This window comes from Oenanthe melanoleuca, chromosome 28 (genome assembly GCF_029582105.1).
Source record: "Oenanthe melanoleuca isolate GR-GAL-2019-014 chromosome 28, OMel1.0, whole genome shotgun sequence".
In the NCBI taxonomy this organism is placed as follows: domain Eukaryota; kingdom Metazoa; phylum Chordata; class Aves; order Passeriformes; family Muscicapidae; genus Oenanthe; species Oenanthe melanoleuca.
This window is the reverse complement of record NC_079361.1, coordinates 80,165-96,979: the sequence shown is the minus strand read 5'-3', so window position 1 is coordinate 96,979 and position 16,815 is coordinate 80,165. Positions and strand designations below refer to the sequence as shown.

Here is a 16,815-nt window from a genome sequence, read left to right as displayed (position 1 = left end):
TTAAAAAGAAGGCTTTGAGCCTGCCAAACTGAAGACTGAATCCTAAAAAGGAGACTTTGGCCCCTGACAATGAGGCTTTGGAAGATACAAAGATGGTTTGAGCCTCATTTGAAAATGAGACTTTGCTTTCTACAAATGAGACTCTGGGCCTTCCAAATTGCACTTGAGGCCTTAAAAATGATGCTCTTAGCCCTTTGGATTTGTCTCAACACCTTAAGAGCAGCACTTGGAGTATATAAATGAAGGTTTGGACACAAGCCAGGCAGTTCTGGACCCTAAAAATGAAACTGTGGCTCTGGATTCCAGCTTGTTTGGGGTTTGAGGTCCTGGCTGTGGGTTTGGGGTCCTGTGCTTGTCTTCAACAGGGAGTCCTGGCCATGGGCTCTGGATCCCAGCCATGGGCTTGAGGTCCTGGCCATGGGCTCAGGGTTCCATGCCCATGCTCACTGGGGGTTCCAGCCCCTCTTTCCACCCCCAGGCATGCTGCCCATGTGCCACACGCCCTTTCCCCTGGCTATAGAGGATTTGAGCTGCTGCTTCTCCCCCCAACCACCTCTGCACCATCAAGGAGTCCTGCAGTCAGGTTGTAATGTCCAGGATGAGGTACACCCCCAGCTCAGCTGGGGCTCTCTGATGGCTGATTGGGGTTGTGCTCTCTGGGGGATGCAGCATTGAGACCCCTCTGCTGTTCCCATCAGGTTCTTCTCTGGCTGGTGCGGACTGGGACAGGCCCACCACTTCCAACTGCTGAACAATCAGGCCGGGTCAGGAGGGACAGCTCCCCAGGCTGCAGGAAGCTCGTTCCTTTGTGGAGCTCCTCGATGGCCACTCCCAGCTGAGGGCGGATACCCAGCGCTCCTTCTGCAGGGAGGTGGCCCTGAGCATCAGTCCCTGAGAGGGAGTTGCAGAAACCTCTCAAAGTCAGAAACTCCAAAGTTTCTGATATTGTTAATGGGTCCCACTGAGGGACACAACTAAGAAAGTGTCCCCAGGTCTCAGTCAGAGCAGAAAACTGGAGGCAATGATGACAGGTGGGGACAAAGAGAAGCCAAGTCTTGGTGCCCTGGGGCACAGCAGGGTCTGTGCCACCAAGGGCTGTGAGGAGACACCTTGTCCTGAGCCACTGGGACCTCCTGGCACAGCCCCAGCAAGGCTGGGCACTGTCACCCCTTGTCCTGCCCTCAGCATCTCCCCCACATCCCAGTGGTCTCAAGGAGTTGGAAGGAGTCCCTGGGGAGTCTTAGCCAGGAATGGTCCTGGGTGGCTCCTTAATGCTCCCAGGGACTGCAGATTTTTCAAAGGACTTTGGGTTTTGCTCTTGCCTTGGAGTCTCTGAGAGGTTTGTGCAATCATGGCCTCCAATTATTTGCTGTAATTAGTCCCTTGAGATTCTTAGTCAGTAACAACACTCAGCAGGGCTCATTAGTGCTTCTGGTTTTTAAGGTACTTGATGTTTCCCTTTTGATACCGACTCTCTGAGAGGTTTGTGCAACCTCCAGTTATTTACTCTAACGAGCCTCTTGAGAGGCTTTGTATTGACAGTCAGTGAGGCTCCTTAATGCTTTGAGATACTCCAGGTTTTTAAGATACTTTGGATTTTCCTTCCTATACAGAATCTCTGAGAATTTTTTTTGTGCAATCATGGCCTCCAGTTCTCTCCTTCAAGGAGTCCATGAGGAGCCTGTGTTGGGGTCCCTCAGTGGGACTCATTAATGCTTCAAGACACTTTGGGTTTTTCTTCTGACTTTGACTCCTGGAAAGGTTTGTGCAATCTCCTTTCAGGCCCTGAGGTTCAAGGGCTCATCACCAAATGCACTAGGGGGCTCATTAGAATCAAGTAAGTCCTGACAAACGATGGGTCTGCCTTGATTTCCCTCTGGTCTAAGGTAGTTCATTGGGAAAGTTACCTACTGCCGTTAAGGAGAAATATTTCAAAGAGCTTCTAAGAAATAGACATTCCTATTCTAAAGGGTGTATTTTATTACTGTTCTCCTTAGAGAAGAGGTGATTGATATTGATCCAGGGACTCTCCTCAGGAGAGTCTGGCCTTGTCAGAGAAGCTGTGCCTTGAGGTCTGACCCAGTGTGGACATCCTTGCTCCACATTCCCCAGCCCCATCCTGTCTCTCCTCACTCACCTGGGACCTGCTTTGCTCAGAGTACTGGTGGCACTCAGACGAACAGAGGTTTTCTTTCTTCTATTTTTTGAAGCAATCTAGAACTCTTAATTTGCAGTACAGCTGGCTTGTATTGAGCAATTAATTTGGCTTTAAACAAGAAACCTGGGCCAGTTCCATGGGCCAGCCCCAGGGTGGACTATGATAGGTTTTATTCAAACCCAGACAGGGACTCGCCCAATGATGTCCCACCCCTGGCTGCAGACATCTCACTGGTCAGGGAGCTTGGAGGTGTTAAGGCCAGACCAATCAGCTGTCTGGATCAGGGGCTCTTGAATCTCCTATATAAGAAGGATCTGAACAATAAAACAGGTGGTTGTTGCATGGAAGCTCTGGGGTATGTGTCATCTCTCTCTCTGACCCACTAATCCTGTGAAATCCTAACTTTCCCCTTTGAAAACACACACACTTCTCAAGGGTATGCCAAGCCCAAGTTGCCACCAAGGAGGCTTCTCTTCCCCAAGGCAGAACTATGCAAGGGCTATTTTAGACTTTGGACTTCTTGGTTCCACAAGGCCTGCTGTGTCAAAAGGCCCCTTGGTCCTTTTAGTTTCTGTAGTGTCACAATGGTTATTTGGTTCCATGGGGCCCCAAAGTGTCACAATGGTCTTTCTGGTTCCATGAGATCTTGCTCAGTCACATGGACTTTTGGTTCCATAGCTTCTGTACTCTCAACAATGGTCTCCTTAGTTCCAAAGTGTCATCATGGACCGTTGGTTCCATGAGGTTCCAAAGTGTCACAATGGTCTCATTAGATCCACAGGGTCACAATCGTGCTTTGGCTCCACGTGGCCCCGCTGTGTCACAATGGACCCTCAGTTCCATTAGGCCCCACAGGGTCACAAGGGTTTCCTTGGTTCCACATGCCCCGAAATGTCACAGTGGTCTCCTTTTTCCTGCAGCAATCAGCAGCAAACCTCACTGGCAGGGCCAAATGCCTGTGAAGGAGGAAGAGAGGGACATTTAGAGTGACAGTTTTTGTCTTCCCAGGTCACAGCGACGTGGGAGATGTCCTGTCCTGGAGATGGCTGAACACCGGCCTGTCCATGGGAAAGGATAAGAAGCAACAACCCATGGAACTACAACAGCAGAGACGTCAGGCAGAAGGCTGGGTTTAAAAAACTATCACCAGCACAGGAAATATCAGTCTAAGACTGATTTTACTGAAATCTGACATTTCAGGGCTTTCTTATATAGGCAGAGATGGACTACCAAATAGCAAGTGAAACAGTTTCAGCTTTCTGTGTGCCCTGAGAACAGCTGGAATATTTTCAGCAGTGTGTGCTGTTCCATCCCTTGTTTAGAGCCAAGATGTCAGATCTTTCAGCAGGCTCTGCTTTCTTGTAGGACTTCTCTTCACAGTCAGGCTCTAAAAGCAGAATAAAACAGCGGCATAAGGCACAGCACAAAGGAAGTACTGGGCACCCCGACTTCTGGGGGTAGATGTTTAAAGGAAAGGTTCCCTCTACCCACCATGCCACCGATGCCACATGCAGCAAGTGGATTGCCCTCATCACGCAGCACGCCTGCATTGGCAACCCGAGTCGCCCTGGGATTTTGGAGATAATTACAAACTGGCCAGAGGGTGAAAACTTTGGTCTCTGATGAAGAGGAGCAGAAGCAAGTGACCCGGGCTGAAGAAGCCCCACCGTACAGCCAACTGCCAGTAGATGAAACGTGCTACGCCCTTTTCACCAACGGTTCCTGTCGCATTGTGGGGATGAACCAGAAGTGGAAAGCAGCCGTATGGAGCCCCACACGACAGGTTGCACAAGCTACCGAAGGAGAAGGTGGATCAAGTCAACTTGCTGAGCTCAAAGCTGTTCAGATGGCCTTGGACATTGCTAAGAGAGAGAAATGGCCAAAGCTCTACCTTTACACTGACTCCTGGATGGTAGCCAATGCTCTGTGGGGGTGGCTGGAAAGGTGGAAAAAGGCTAACTGGCAACGTAGAGGAAAACCAGTCTGGGCTAGTGATGAGTGGAACGACATTGCCACTTGGGTAGAGAAGCTACCTGTGAAAGTCCGTCATGTGGATGCCCATGTTCCCAAGAGTTGGGCTAACGAAGAACACCGGCATAACGAGCAGGTAGATCAGGCTGCACAGATAGAGGTCTCAAAGACAGAGTTAGATTGGGAACACAAGAGAGAATTGTTCCTAGCTCGATGGGCCCATGATGCCTCAGGTCATCAGGGCAAAGATGCCACCTATAAGTGGGCATGAGACCGAGGACTGGATCTAACCATGGACAGCATCTCTCAGGTTATCCATGACTGTGACACGTGCGCTGCCATTAAGCAGGCCAAGCGGGTGAAGCCCCTCTGGTATGGGGGGCGGTGGTCCAAGTGCAAGTACGTAGAGGCCTGGCAGATTGACTACATCACACTGCCTCAGACCCGCCAAGGCAAGTGCTACGTGCTGACCATGGTGGAAGCCACCACTGAGTGGTTGGAGACCTACCCTGTGCCCCACACCACTGCTCAGAACACCATCCTGGGCCTGGAAAAGCAAGTCCTCTGGAGGCATGGTACCCCTGAGAGAATTGAGTCAGACAACGGGACTCATTTCAAAAATAGCCTTATAAGCACCTGGGCTAGAGAACATGTCATTGAGTTGGTGTACCATATTCCTACCATGCACCAGCTGCTGGGAAAGTCGAACGGTGCAATGGCCTGCTTAAAACCACCTTAAAGGCACTTCAAGAATTGGGAGATTAATCTACCAAAGGCCACATGGTTAGTGAATACCCGAGGTTTCACTAACCAAACAGGTCCTGCCCAATCTGAGCCATTGGGAACACCAGATGGAGATAAGGTTCCAGCAGCACACCTGAGAGGCACGTTAGGAAAAACTGTTTGGGTGAACTCTGCCTCCAGCAAAGACAATTCTGTCTGTGGGGTGGTTTTCACTCAAGGACCAGGTTGCACTTGGTGAGTGATGGCCCAGGCTCTCTCGCTGTTCCTGGCTCCCGCAGAGTCCCAGTGTGCCCAGGCAATGACCGCCCAGTGCCAAAGGGCCCCGAGGCCCTGCTCAGCAAAGGGTCAATGTCCATTGCCAGCCCCTTGCCAGGGCTCCTGCCATTCCCCATCCCCAGCACAACCTTCAGCTCCCACCGCAGCTCCCTCGAGCTGGGCACCAGGGGTTCTGCAACGAGGCAGAATGTTCAGTTCATTTATCTCTGCTTAGACGTCCAAAACCAGCTGCTGCTGAGGCAATCATATCTCAGACTGAAGCGTTCCCACCCAAAATGCTATGTTCTGTTGTGACACACCATTAAGAAATCCAAGAGCAAAACTGAAAGCTGATTACAGAATCTTGCAAAATCACATCTGAGAACATTTTGTTAATAAAATCACAAATATTAACAGAAGTCAAGAAAGTCATCAATGTTAGAATACAAGCTTTGAAAGCTGGGACTAGAAGAGCTCAGGCAATGCATTTGATTGGAATGAGCCCTCTCCTTTTGACATGTGAGCAATGAATGTGAGCATTAAATTTTCCAAACCAGGGAAATATGGAGCCCTGCCAGCACACAGCAGTGACACAGAACATGGCAGGGCAAGGAGATGCCAAAATTTTAACTTCTACTTGCATTTAAGAACTTTTGTTTTGAGTTCCACTATTATTATAGTCAAAGATACTAAAAATACTAGCAATAATAAAAAGAATTATAAGCAATAATAAGAATTAATGGTAATAAAAACCTACCATACTTATACTAGGTTTGCATGGCCAGGTTTTGATCCGGGGGTCTTCAGCAGTGCCTTTTGTGAGAGGCTGCTGGAAGCAGCTGCTCCTCCATGTCCTGCAGAGTCAGCGCCAGACAGCTCCAGGACAGACCAGCCGCCCACCAAGGCTGGGCCAGTTAGAAACTGTAATAACACCTTTGGAATAACAGATTGAAGAAAAAAAAAAACTGATTATCATGTAGTTGTAACTGTGGCCAGAGAAGAGCAGGGTGAGAACATGAGAGAGGAAAAAGTGTACACACAGCCAGAGTAGGGCAGGAGCTGCTCCAGCGGCTGGAGCTGATTGCCCTGACATTCTGTGGTGCAGTCTGTGCTGAGGCAGCTGGACCCCTGCAGCCCATGGAGGGCACAGAGGGCAGAGATGCACCTGCAGCGCCTGGAGGAGCCCATGCCGGAGCAGGGGGATGCCTGAGTGGAGGCTGGGACCCCATGAGAAACCTGTGCTGGTGCAGGGACCTGGCAGGGACCTGCAAACCTGTGGAGAGAGGAGCCCACGCTGGAGCAGGGTCCTGGCAGGACTTGTGAGCTCATGCAAGCATGACCCACGCTGCAGCAGTTTGTGAAGAACTGCTGTCTGTGAGATGAACTCACCTTGGAGAAATTCATGGAGAACCATCTCTGGGAGGGAACCATTGGTGCAGCAGGGGAATGACTCCCCTCCCCAAGCAGCAGGAGAAACAACACATGATGAACTGACCAGAACCCCCATTACCTATATCCCTGCACCCACTGGGGGAGGAGGTAGACCTGGGAAGTAGGGAAGGATGGGCAGAAGGTGTTTTTAAAGCTTTATTTTACTTCCCACTATCCTGCTCTTATTTTGATAGGAATAAACTTGATTGGTATCTCTAATTTCGAACCTGTTTTTCCCATGATGGCATTTGCTGAGTGTTCCAGTCCTTATCTCAACCCATGAAGGCTTCATTCTATTTTCTCTTTCCTGTTCATCTCTGGAAGGGAGTGACAGAGCAGTTTTGATGGGTGCCTGGCATCCAGCCATGGTCAACTAACAACACTTCCTTTCTCTCATTCTTTCTTTCTTTCCAGTGGTCACAGTGAACAGGTTGAGTGGGGCTTTGATGGAGGGAGTGAAGGTGGTGGGGAGCAGCGGGGACAGGAGCCCCAGGGATGTGGGACAGGCATGAGAGGGGCCCAGAGGCAGGGGGAGACCCCAGTCCCGGGGGCGGCATTTCTGCCCCGACCCCTGTCTAGCCCAGCTTGCCCTGAGTGCGCAGTGACCGCTGGCACGGCTGCACTGGACAGCGTGACCTGCTGGGGACATTGAGAGCTGCCCCACTGTGACACTGTCCTTGGGATGTCACAGGCACCAAACAAATCACAGCCAGCCCCGATCCTTGGGATGTCACAGGCACCAGAGCACATCACAGCCCTGCTCCTTTGTGATGTCACAGGCACCAGAGCACATTGCAGCATTTCTCCTGTGATGTCACAGGCACCAGAGCACATCACAGCCCTTCTCCTGTGATGTCACAGGCACCAGAGCACATTGCAGCCCCTCTCCTGTGATGTCACAGGCACCAGAGCACATCACAGCCCTTCTCCTGTGATGTCACAGGCCCTACCAGCATCCCGAGTGTGAGAAGGAGTTCAAACAGACCTCAGCCTTGATGAAACACCAACAGAGGCACCACTAAGGGAAGCCCTGCAACTGCCCCGAGTGCAGGAAGAGTTTTGTACGCTGCTTCAGCTCCGTCTGCCACGGGAGGATTCGCATTGGATGATCTCCAGTGACCTCTGTTGGGCAGAGCCCTAGTTATTTGTCTTGTTGGTGATCTGTGCTGGGAAGACACCTGGCTGGGGCGTTCCACATGCTCCTGGCTCCCCATGGCCTGGATTTTCTTTTAATTTCCCTTTGTCCTTTCAAAACACCCAAAACGGGGGTAAAAATAAAGATGGCGAACTAAGACATGGGGGACATGGGGCCATCTTCCAGTGGTTGTGGGGGATGCTGGGTTCGAGGGAGTTGAGGGTTCCTGGGAGGGACTTGGGGGTTGCTCAGGGCTTTGGGCACCCCAGGCCAAGCAACTCCGGGTGCCCTGCGAGACCCTGGCAGAGGTTCTGGAGCAGCTGATCAAGGAACTGGAACTTTCCCCATGTTCCCGGTGTCATCAGCCCAGGATGCCCCTCTTCCCACTGCCCTCCACCCGTTCCCGTGACACCCCACGCCCGGTCCAACCCTGCTCCCATCCCAATCCGGATCCCATTCCCGATCTCATTCCCTGTCTCGTATTCTTTGGTTGCCGTTCCCATATTCCCAGTGCCATATTCCTGCGCTGTTCCCATATTTCCATTTCATATTCCCTGTCCCGTTCCCATATTCCCATTCCCGGTCCCCCTCCCCTATTCCTGGTCCCTGACCCTATTCCCTATTGGTCATATTCCTGTTTCGAGTCGCGTACTCCGACCCCGCCCCCCTCACACCGGACGCCGCCATCGCTCCGGGGCCCCACCCGGCCCCCACGTGACCGGATCCCGCCCACCAATCAAAGCGCGCGAGCGCTCCTGTATTTGCATAACCACGCCCTTTGGTTTGGCCTGCCCAGCGCTGGCTGGAGCTCGGTCCGGGCGCTGTCTGCTCCCACTTCCCTCCCAGTGCTCCCAGTAAGAGCAGCACTGGGGGGGCAAAACGCTCCCAACTCCTTCCCGGGGCTCTCGGGATCGCTCCCGATGCTCCCAGGATCCCTCCCAGTGCCGCGCGGGGCGGGGCCGGTTTGGCGACACCCCCAGGGCAGAGCGCGGCTGTTTTTGGGTGTCGGCACCTGCCCGGGCCGGGCTGGGAGCGGAGGAGGAGCGGGAGGAAGAGGAGGGACAAAGGAACAGGAACAGGAGTAAGAGGAGGAGCGGGAGGAAGAGGAGGGACAAAGGAGCAGGAACAGGAGTAAGAGGAGGAGCGGGAGGAAGAGGAGGGACAGAGGAGCAGGAACAGGAGTAAGAGGAAGAGCGGGAGGAAGAGGAGGGACAGAGGAGCGGGAGGAAGAGGAGCAGCAGGAACAGGAGGGAGAGAGCGGTAGAAGGAGGAGCGGGAAGAGGACCAGCGGCAGAACCACGGGGTTTCCTTGGCCGTCCGCTCAGGCCGCAGCTCCCCCAGGTTCGGTAGCATCCAGCCCTCCGGAACTCGCAGGTGTGCGGGGAAGGTGAACTCGCCCCAAATCCATCGGAGGGTCTTCTTGAGGGTTTTTTTTGTGGGCAGGAGATATTTGGATCTTTCAGGACCCCAAAGCTGAGCCGCAAATGCCCCTTGGGGGATTTGAGGGGTCCCACGTGGCGATCGCCCGGTACCGGCGGAGGGCGGGGGGCGATATCAGGTTTGGAGATCCCTGGGAGAGCTGGGGATGGAACGGGGATGGAGCCCCCGAGTGAGGAGAGCCCGGAGGGGCGATCCCGGAGCCGGGGGACCGCCGGCAGTCTGGAGGGGTGGGGGAGGCTGGAGATGACTGGGGTCCGGGCCTCCTGAGGCTGAAAGTGTCTTCTCAAGCTGTACCTGGGCAGCGGGACGATCAAACCCAACATACTCAGCCCTTGTACCTTAACCAGGATTTCCCTTTCCCAAACCCTGGCCGGATGGAGGAGGAAGAGGCCTCGAGGAAGATGGCCTGGGAGCCCCAGGCAGGTGAGGAGGAAGTCACTGCCCCTTTCCCTCTCTCTCCTGCTCCATCTCCCAGCCCAGTATCTCCCTTGGCTGCAGGACGACTCTGCTGCTGATGCTGTCCTGCTAGAGACACACTGGGGGGATCTCCTTCCCTCTGACATGGAGGCAAATCCCATTCTCTCCTTGTCCTTCCTCCCCCAGACAAAGAGCTGAGGTCGGGCACCAGGGAGGACAAATCCCCACAGCAGAACCTTGTGGAAGAGGCTGTTTTGAGCGGCTCCACAGTGCAGGAATCCAATGGGGAGGAAAAGCCCTGGAGATCCTGTACAAGGGGGGACTGCAAATGGAGATCATGGAGATCTGAGGAGGAAAGACCCAGCCCAGGCCAGGGAGGCGACTGGAGCTCGGAGCTGGGTGTCCATGGGCAGCTTCAGGATGGGGACAAGCCCCACAAGTGCTCAAAATGTGGGAAGAACTTCAGCCAGAGCTCCAGCCTGATCCGCCACTTGAGAATCTGTGAGCGTGGGGAATGCAGGAAGAGGTTTCAGACCAGCTCCACTCTCCTCAGGCATCAGCAGACCCATACAGAGGAGAAGCCTTTCTGCTGCCCTGAGTGTGGGAAGGGCTTCAAGAACAACTCGGCCCTCGTCACCCACCGGCGCATCCACACCGGGGAGAGGCCATACGAGTGCCCTGAGTGTGGGAAGACCTTCACTCAGAGCTCCACCCTGACTGCCCACCAGAGGATCCACACAGGGGAACGGCCCTACGAGTGTGGGGAGTGTGGGATAAGCTTCAGGACAAGCTCTGAACTGACTGTCCACCAGAGGATTCACGCAGGGGAAAAGCCCTATGTGTGTGGGAAGTGTGAGAAGAGCTTCAGCCGGAGCTGCCACCTGATCCGCCACATGGGAATCCACACAGGGCAATGGCCCTACGAGTGTGGGCAGTGTAGTAAGAGCTTCAGGACAAGCTTTGAACTGATTGTCCACCAGAGGAGTCACTCTGGGGAAAGGCCCTTTGAGTGTGATAAATGCAGGAAGAAGTTTAACACCAGCTCCCATCTCCTCCTGCACCAGCGGATTCACACAGAGGAGAGGCCCTTCCGCTGCCTCGAGTGCAGCAAGGGCTTCAGGCAAAAGTCTTCCCTCATTAAGCACCAGCGCATCCACACAGGGGAGAGGCCTTACAAGTGTCCCAAGTGTGGGAAGAGTTTCTCACAGAGCTCTTCCTTGACCCAACACCAACGGAGGCACCACAAAGGAAGCCCTGCAAGTGCTTCGAGTGTGGGAAAAGCTTTGGGCGCTGCTCCAGCTCCATCCCCCATGGAAGGATGTGTGTTGGACGATCCGCAGTGAGCCCTGGTGGGCAGAGTCCTGGTGATCCATGGTGCCAGTGGTCTATGTTGGTTGCTCCTGGCTCCCCATGGGCACCTGGACACATCCACAAACCAATGTCAGAAATGTATTGTGGAGAGTTTGATTAGTCAACTTCTGACCCCAGAAAAATCTCAGTTCTTGCTTCTTCTGGTGGCATCAAGTAACACTGGATGGCCTTGGAGGTTATCTCCGACATAAATCTATTGTTTTAATTCTCTCTGGGCCAGCATCTTCTATAGCCAAATGGGGACAGATTGGAGAAAAACCCACAATTTTGGAGATGGTGAGGTGGAAAGCATGGATGCTCTTCCGGCAGGGACATGTAAATAATTTTGTTTTGGCCTTGAAATGAAAGGTTTCTGTTTCTCCCTTTGAAACCTGTGAAACTGGGGTAAAAATAAAGATGTTTAACTAAAGCATGGATGAGGACATATGGGGGATGATGGCATGGGGGGACATGGACTTGGGGGACATGGCCATGGATGAGGACATATGGAGGACATGGACATGGATGGGGGACACAGCCATGGATGGGGACCTGGGGAAACATGGGGAACATGGATGGGGACTTGGGGGGACACAGACATCCAGAGGGACATGACGGGACATGGACATGAGTGGGGACAAGAACTGGGACAACATCAATGCCACCATCTGTGCCACCACAGTGCCACCAGCACCTTCATCTTGCCATGATGAAGCGCTGCCTGATGCAGTTCATGCCACTAAGTCCTCCACTTGTGGTGTCACAGCCAAATGTCAACACCCACCTGGGCGGGATGAGGAATTTGTTCAGCTGGTGACAAGTCGCCTGGAAGCAAGTGACAGCCACCACAGTCTCCCAGGGGCACTGCACCGAGGGGACCCTAACCGCCCCTGGGGATAGGCTAGGGACATGGCAAGGGTCAATGTTACCCGTGGGGTCACATGGCCCAGTGCTAGGTGTCACCGGAGGTGTCCTGGTGGCAGCATTGTCACAGGTGTGGTGACATTGTGCCCTGATGTGTGTCCTGGTGACATTGTCTCCCCTCTGTATGTCCCCATCTGTTGCTATGGCTCCCTGTCACCCCTCTGTGTGTCCCTATGCTGCCCTGTGTGTCCCTGGCCCCTCTGTGAATCCCTGTACCCATTTACCCCACGTGTCCCTGTCCTTCTCCCTATGTCCCTGTCCCCCACCTGTGGTGGGGGACATGGCCCTGGGGCCGAAGTCCCCAAGACAAAGTCCCTGAGGCCTGGGCCCATGTCCTGCAGGGCGTCCCCACATGCCTCAAGGTGTTGCCTTGTTCCTAAGAATGTTCCTGTGGCTGCTCCTGGTGCTGAGCATCTGCACCCACCCCTGCACAGGTAGGGACACACCACGACATAGGGACACCTTGTGACACTCAGTGACACTCCACAAAATCCCTTTTCCTCTGATTTTGGGTCCTTCCCCACACCTATTTTTGTTCCTTTCCCCTTTATTTTGAATCGTTTCCCCCTTATTTTGGGTCTGTTCCCCCCCATTTTGGGTCCTTTCCCCCTTCTTTTGGATCCTTTCTATCTTTTCCATTCTTTCCCCCAATTTTAGGTGCCCTCCCCTTAACTTTGGTACATTTTGGGGTGCAATTCCTCCCCTCCAACCCCCTCCTATCCCAATAACCCTCCTCACCACCCACCCCCTGTCCCCCCAGCTGTGTCCCCAGCTGTCCCCCTGCTCCACATGGACTCAGTGGTCACCATCCTGGGTGTCAAGTCCACAGCTTGGGACAATGGATCTCCTCTTCCAGGAAATGTAGAGCTAGCTCGGCTTCCGGGGGACACCTGTGGCCCTGGGGCTTGGGGTGGGTGGCCTGGTGGGGTTGGTGGAAGGGGATTTGGGGTCATCTTGAGACTGACCATGGGTCTTGTCCACTCTGCAGTGAGGAGTGGAACCAGCTGGGAAGTGTGGGATGGATGGGAGCAGAAGAGGTTGGACCCCAGTCCAGATGGACACCAGAGCTATGGATCCCACTCTGGATGGACATTGGTCCAGATGAACACCAGCCCAATGGATCCCAGCTGGACTGTGGTCTGGATGGCCCCTGGCTCTGCCGCCCCCCAGCCTGGCCAGCCTCCAGCCCAGATGACCACCTGGTCACACCCCAGCTCATCCCACTGGCCCACCACTCCACCTGAGTAGCCCAACCCCAAAACTCCCCCAAAAAAACCAAATTCAAGAACATCAGCTCTGGGTGCTCCCTGTGGACGGAGGGCGAAACTGAGGCACGGGCTGGAGGGATTACTTTGTGGTGATGGGAAGGGACTTCGGGGTCCACCCTGGAGATCCCAAAACAAGCATCCCAGGGCCCCCAGCTATTACATCAGGGGGACTCCAGGAACCACCCCGCAGTCACTTCGATAAGTGACCAGCGGTGTCCCCCCGGTGTCACCAGTGCGTCCCCAGCGGGAGAAGGGACATCATGTCCCGCAGGAGGAGGTGAGGGTGTGACTGAAACCCCTGCCCGCACACATGGGGAAGCCGCGACAGGAACCAGGGCCGAGCACGGGCGCAGCAGTGGAGGTACCGCGGGGACGGGGGATGCGACCCTGCACCCCCGCAAAATCCCCAAGGTCCCCCCAGAGGATTCTGCTGCCGGGGCAGTGCGGGGGTTGCGGGGTCCATCAACATTCTCGGGGGGATGCGAGGGAGTGGAAGTGGTCGAGTGTGACCCCAAAAATGTTGTCACTCTCTGCTCCCCAGCCCCCCCGTAAGGATGTGGGCCACCCTCCGCTTTGGAGTGCTGGTTACAAATTGTCGGGTGACGGTGACAAAAAGCGAAGGTTCCACTGCGGGGATGGCACAGAGAGAGGGTCCTACGGTGCCACAAGTCCCCTCCCCCGAGAGGCACACCAGGGTGACAAAGTGGGGATCAGGGGTGTCCCCAATGCGAAGGAGGAGTGAGAAGGGAGAGGGGAAGAGCGGTTGGGGCGCGACCGAAACGCATCAGGTCCCACCTGCGCTCGGGGCACGGGGGTGACGGGGCGCCTTTCACGCTGTCCCCGGCAGGGCTGGGGTCTGCAGGGGCTGGCGTTGGCACCCACTGGGTGGGGACCCCCTGGGTGGGCAGGAGAACCCAAAGAATTGGGACCCCTGGATGGGCAGGGACACCTCGGGGATTTGGGACTCCACAAACTGTAAGCCTTCAAGGTGGGGATGCCAGGTTGGGAGTGCCTCCCTCTCCATCCCCAAATCCAGCCCTGGAGCCCCCTAAACTATTCTCTCCGACCCATCAGTCCCAAATTCAGCCCCCAAAATGCTTCCCCTATCCCACCAACCCCAAATCCAACCCCCAAAATTATTCTTCCCATCCCACCGCCCCCAAAATTCAGCTTCTGAAACCCCCAAAACTGACTCTCTTCCCACCACTCACGGAGGTGGAAGCCCTGCGGACACCCCCGAGCCTCCTGCCCTACTGAAGACTTGCAAGTGGCACATCAAGACTGCCGCCACCTCCGACCGGGACCCCAAAAGGGGAGGGGGATCCCTGGGGAGCCGGCGCTGGGTGCGGCTGCAGGGCTGGAAACGCTCCTAGAGCCAACCCAACACCAATGGTGACAAAGCTGGGGACAAGGGTGTCCCCAAGGCCGGTGCGCGCCGGTCGCTGTCCCAGAGGGCGTTTTCCACCCTCTCCAAGGTGCCTAAGGAGCCACAGGGACCTGAGAGCACATGAGGAAACGAGGGAACCCTGCAGCAGTTCCTGAGCTCCGTGGGAAGGAGGAGGGGACACGGCGACACCGGCACCAGGGCAGAGCTGGGGCCACAGGATGGGGAAGGTGCGGGCACTACGGGGTGGAGGGTGATAGGTTATGCGGTGAGGCATGGCTTTTGGAGTGATTATGGGTGGGGGGTTGTCCTGGTGTTATAGATAATAAAAAGATCAAGCCGAATAAAAAATAATCAAAAGAAAAGGTTTTTATTTCGCTGCCGAAGTACACTCTTAGATAGCCACAATCAAAATAGGACAGCGCCGAGCCCGGGATCGGCGCCGGGTGAACACACACTGATCTGAACTCTATCGCTTCGGATCCCCCAATGTTCACATGTCATCTCGGACAGGTTGGTTTTATAGTTTGTTCCGCCTGGGGCAGAGGTTCTCCTTTCTTTTCATAGTTTTCTTTCTCTGCTCTGGGCTGGACAAAACCATTTCTGGGAAGCGATGAATGTTGATGAATGCTGCTCTGTTAATTTATGAGAATCCAGTATTGGGATGTAATTTCCTGACGACTCTGGTTATCTTGATCGGTGGTACTTATCAAGTGTTCATCTCTTGGGTGTTCCCGGGCTGTCTCTGAAAGAGCCCATCTCCGCTGGAGCCATTTCTATTAACTTCCTAATTTAGGTCTCTTTGCTTTGTCGACAGCTGTAGTTTTGCAATTTTGTGAGGCAATCCTTTTTCCCCAACTGCTGCATATGTTCTAAAGATTTTATTTTTGATTTTTTTTTTTATTTATACAAGCATGCTTTATTTTACATAAATTACAAACCAACACGAATTATTTTATAACACATATATATTACACTGGTTTGAAAGACAGCTATTTGCCAAGAAAGGCAGGAGCCCCTCCCTGAGATGGAGAGTGCAAACCCCCGTCCCTCCAAATTATCATGATTTTGGAATCAGGGGCTCTTAGGCAAAGATATGGGGATAGGAATAACAGTTCTTTACTAATATATCTAACAAAACAAACTAAAACAACAACAGCTATGAAAATTAACAACAAACAGCACAGTAACTCAGTTCCAGTCCTTTTCGGCCGCAGACACCCTCTCCCTGCACTCAGTTACCAGAGGTGGTGTTATAGACTGGAAACCAAATGAAGAAAGTCCTAATCAATTAAAATTTATTAGAGCAAGTGACAGTAAGCAAACAGTGCTGGGCTGCCGGGAGTCTCTGCTCCACAAACGGTGCGCAGCTCCCTCTCCCACCCGTGGTCTTTTATGCAGCTCTGTTCCAGCTGACGTGTCCTTCCTTGGAGTACTCTGCATCTGCGCGGCCCATTGCTGGGTGGGTCACAATCTGTCTTCTGGTGGTCGCAGCAGTGGGGAGGCGCCCGATTCTTTCTTGCTGGTTCCTCCTAGCCTAGGGAAGAATTTTCAATAACTGGTTAAGCAGCTGCTGGTTCCAGCAGAAGGTATGCATACCGTGCTCAGTGATCTGAAACTATGTGGTCAAAGTCTACACCCGTCTCACCTCCTGCTGTAATTCATTGTTCCTTACTAGGATTTTTAATGAACAAAGTGCTTATACTGTATCACAGGGGTAATAAGTTTTGGGGTGATGATGATGGGTGGAGAGTGATGGACATGGTTTGGGTGTTGATGGGTTATAGGGTGATGAATTTTAAATTATGAAAATGTTAAAAGTTGGATCATTTCCAATAGGGGGACCCCCGTACCCCCAAACCCGCTTCTCCTCCCAGCTGGGCACAGAGCTGCTAAGACACTATGGGAGGTGGGGGAGGGGGGATGGTCCTGATGCCTTCTCCATGACCCCTAACCCATGCAAAAGTTATGGGGCAGTTTGAAGCTGTTTTGGGGATCATCACGGACTGGTTTGGAGAGGGCAGAGGAACACTTTGGGGGCTTTTTGGGGTGCTGCTGTGTGCCTCCTTTGGATATCAAAATGCAATATATGAATATAATGTAATTTGTGTAAGAATTATACAGTAGTGTAGAATAAGCAGTGTTTGTAGGAGGAAAATAATAAAGCTCAAAACGGACCACAGACAGTAAGGACACAGATTGCTCGATTATGTCATCATAACATCCAACAAAAGCAGGACAGCCCGAATTAACAACGTAATAGACCTAGCCGCAGTGGAGATGGCTCTGTCCAGGAGCACACCCAAGCAAAGAGCACCCTTGATTAAAGATAATCACC

The 16,815-nt window shown here is 53.4% G+C and overlaps 1 protein-coding gene and 1 long non-coding RNA gene across 7 annotated transcripts; one reads left to right on the top strand and one right to left on the bottom strand.

Annotated features, from left to right (window-relative positions):
* Window positions 1-1,562: 1,562 nt before the first annotated feature.
* LOC130264485 (uncharacterized) lies at window positions 1,563-8,425 on the bottom strand. 5 transcript variants are annotated; one of them, XR_008842477.1, is made up of 5 exons: window positions 8,367-8,425; window positions 6,518-6,673; window positions 6,294-6,401; window positions 5,886-6,061; window positions 1,563-3,114 (listed from the first exon to the last, which is right to left on the bottom strand). It is a non-coding gene; the product is annotated as an uncharacterized LOC130264485 (long non-coding RNA). The 5 variants fall into 5 exon arrangements; XR_008842475.1 differs by lacking the exon at window positions 8,367-8,425 and adding an exon at window positions 7,545-8,318; XR_008842473.1 differs by lacking the exon at window positions 8,367-8,425 and having other exon boundaries at window positions 6,518-7,331.
* A 59-nt stretch (window positions 8,426-8,484) lies between these two features.
* Window positions 8,485-11,336, top strand: LOC130264481 (zinc finger protein 664-like). Of its 2 annotated transcripts, none has more exons than XM_056512698.1 (3): window positions 8,485-9,035; window positions 9,482-9,557; window positions 9,738-11,336. In XM_056512698.1, the coding sequence occupies exons 2-3, from the start codon at window positions 9,509-9,511 to the stop codon at window positions 10,892-10,894; spliced, it is 1,206 nt and encodes a 401-aa protein (XP_056368673.1). In that variant the 5' UTR covers window positions 8,485-9,035; window positions 9,482-9,508; the 3' UTR covers window positions 10,895-11,336. The 2 variants fall into 2 exon arrangements, with proteins under 2 accessions (XP_056368673.1, XP_056368674.1); XM_056512699.1 differs by lacking the exon at window positions 8,485-9,035 and adding an exon at window positions 9,062-9,068 and having other exon boundaries at window positions 9,738-11,327.
* Window positions 11,337-16,815: the final 5,479 nt, after the last annotated feature.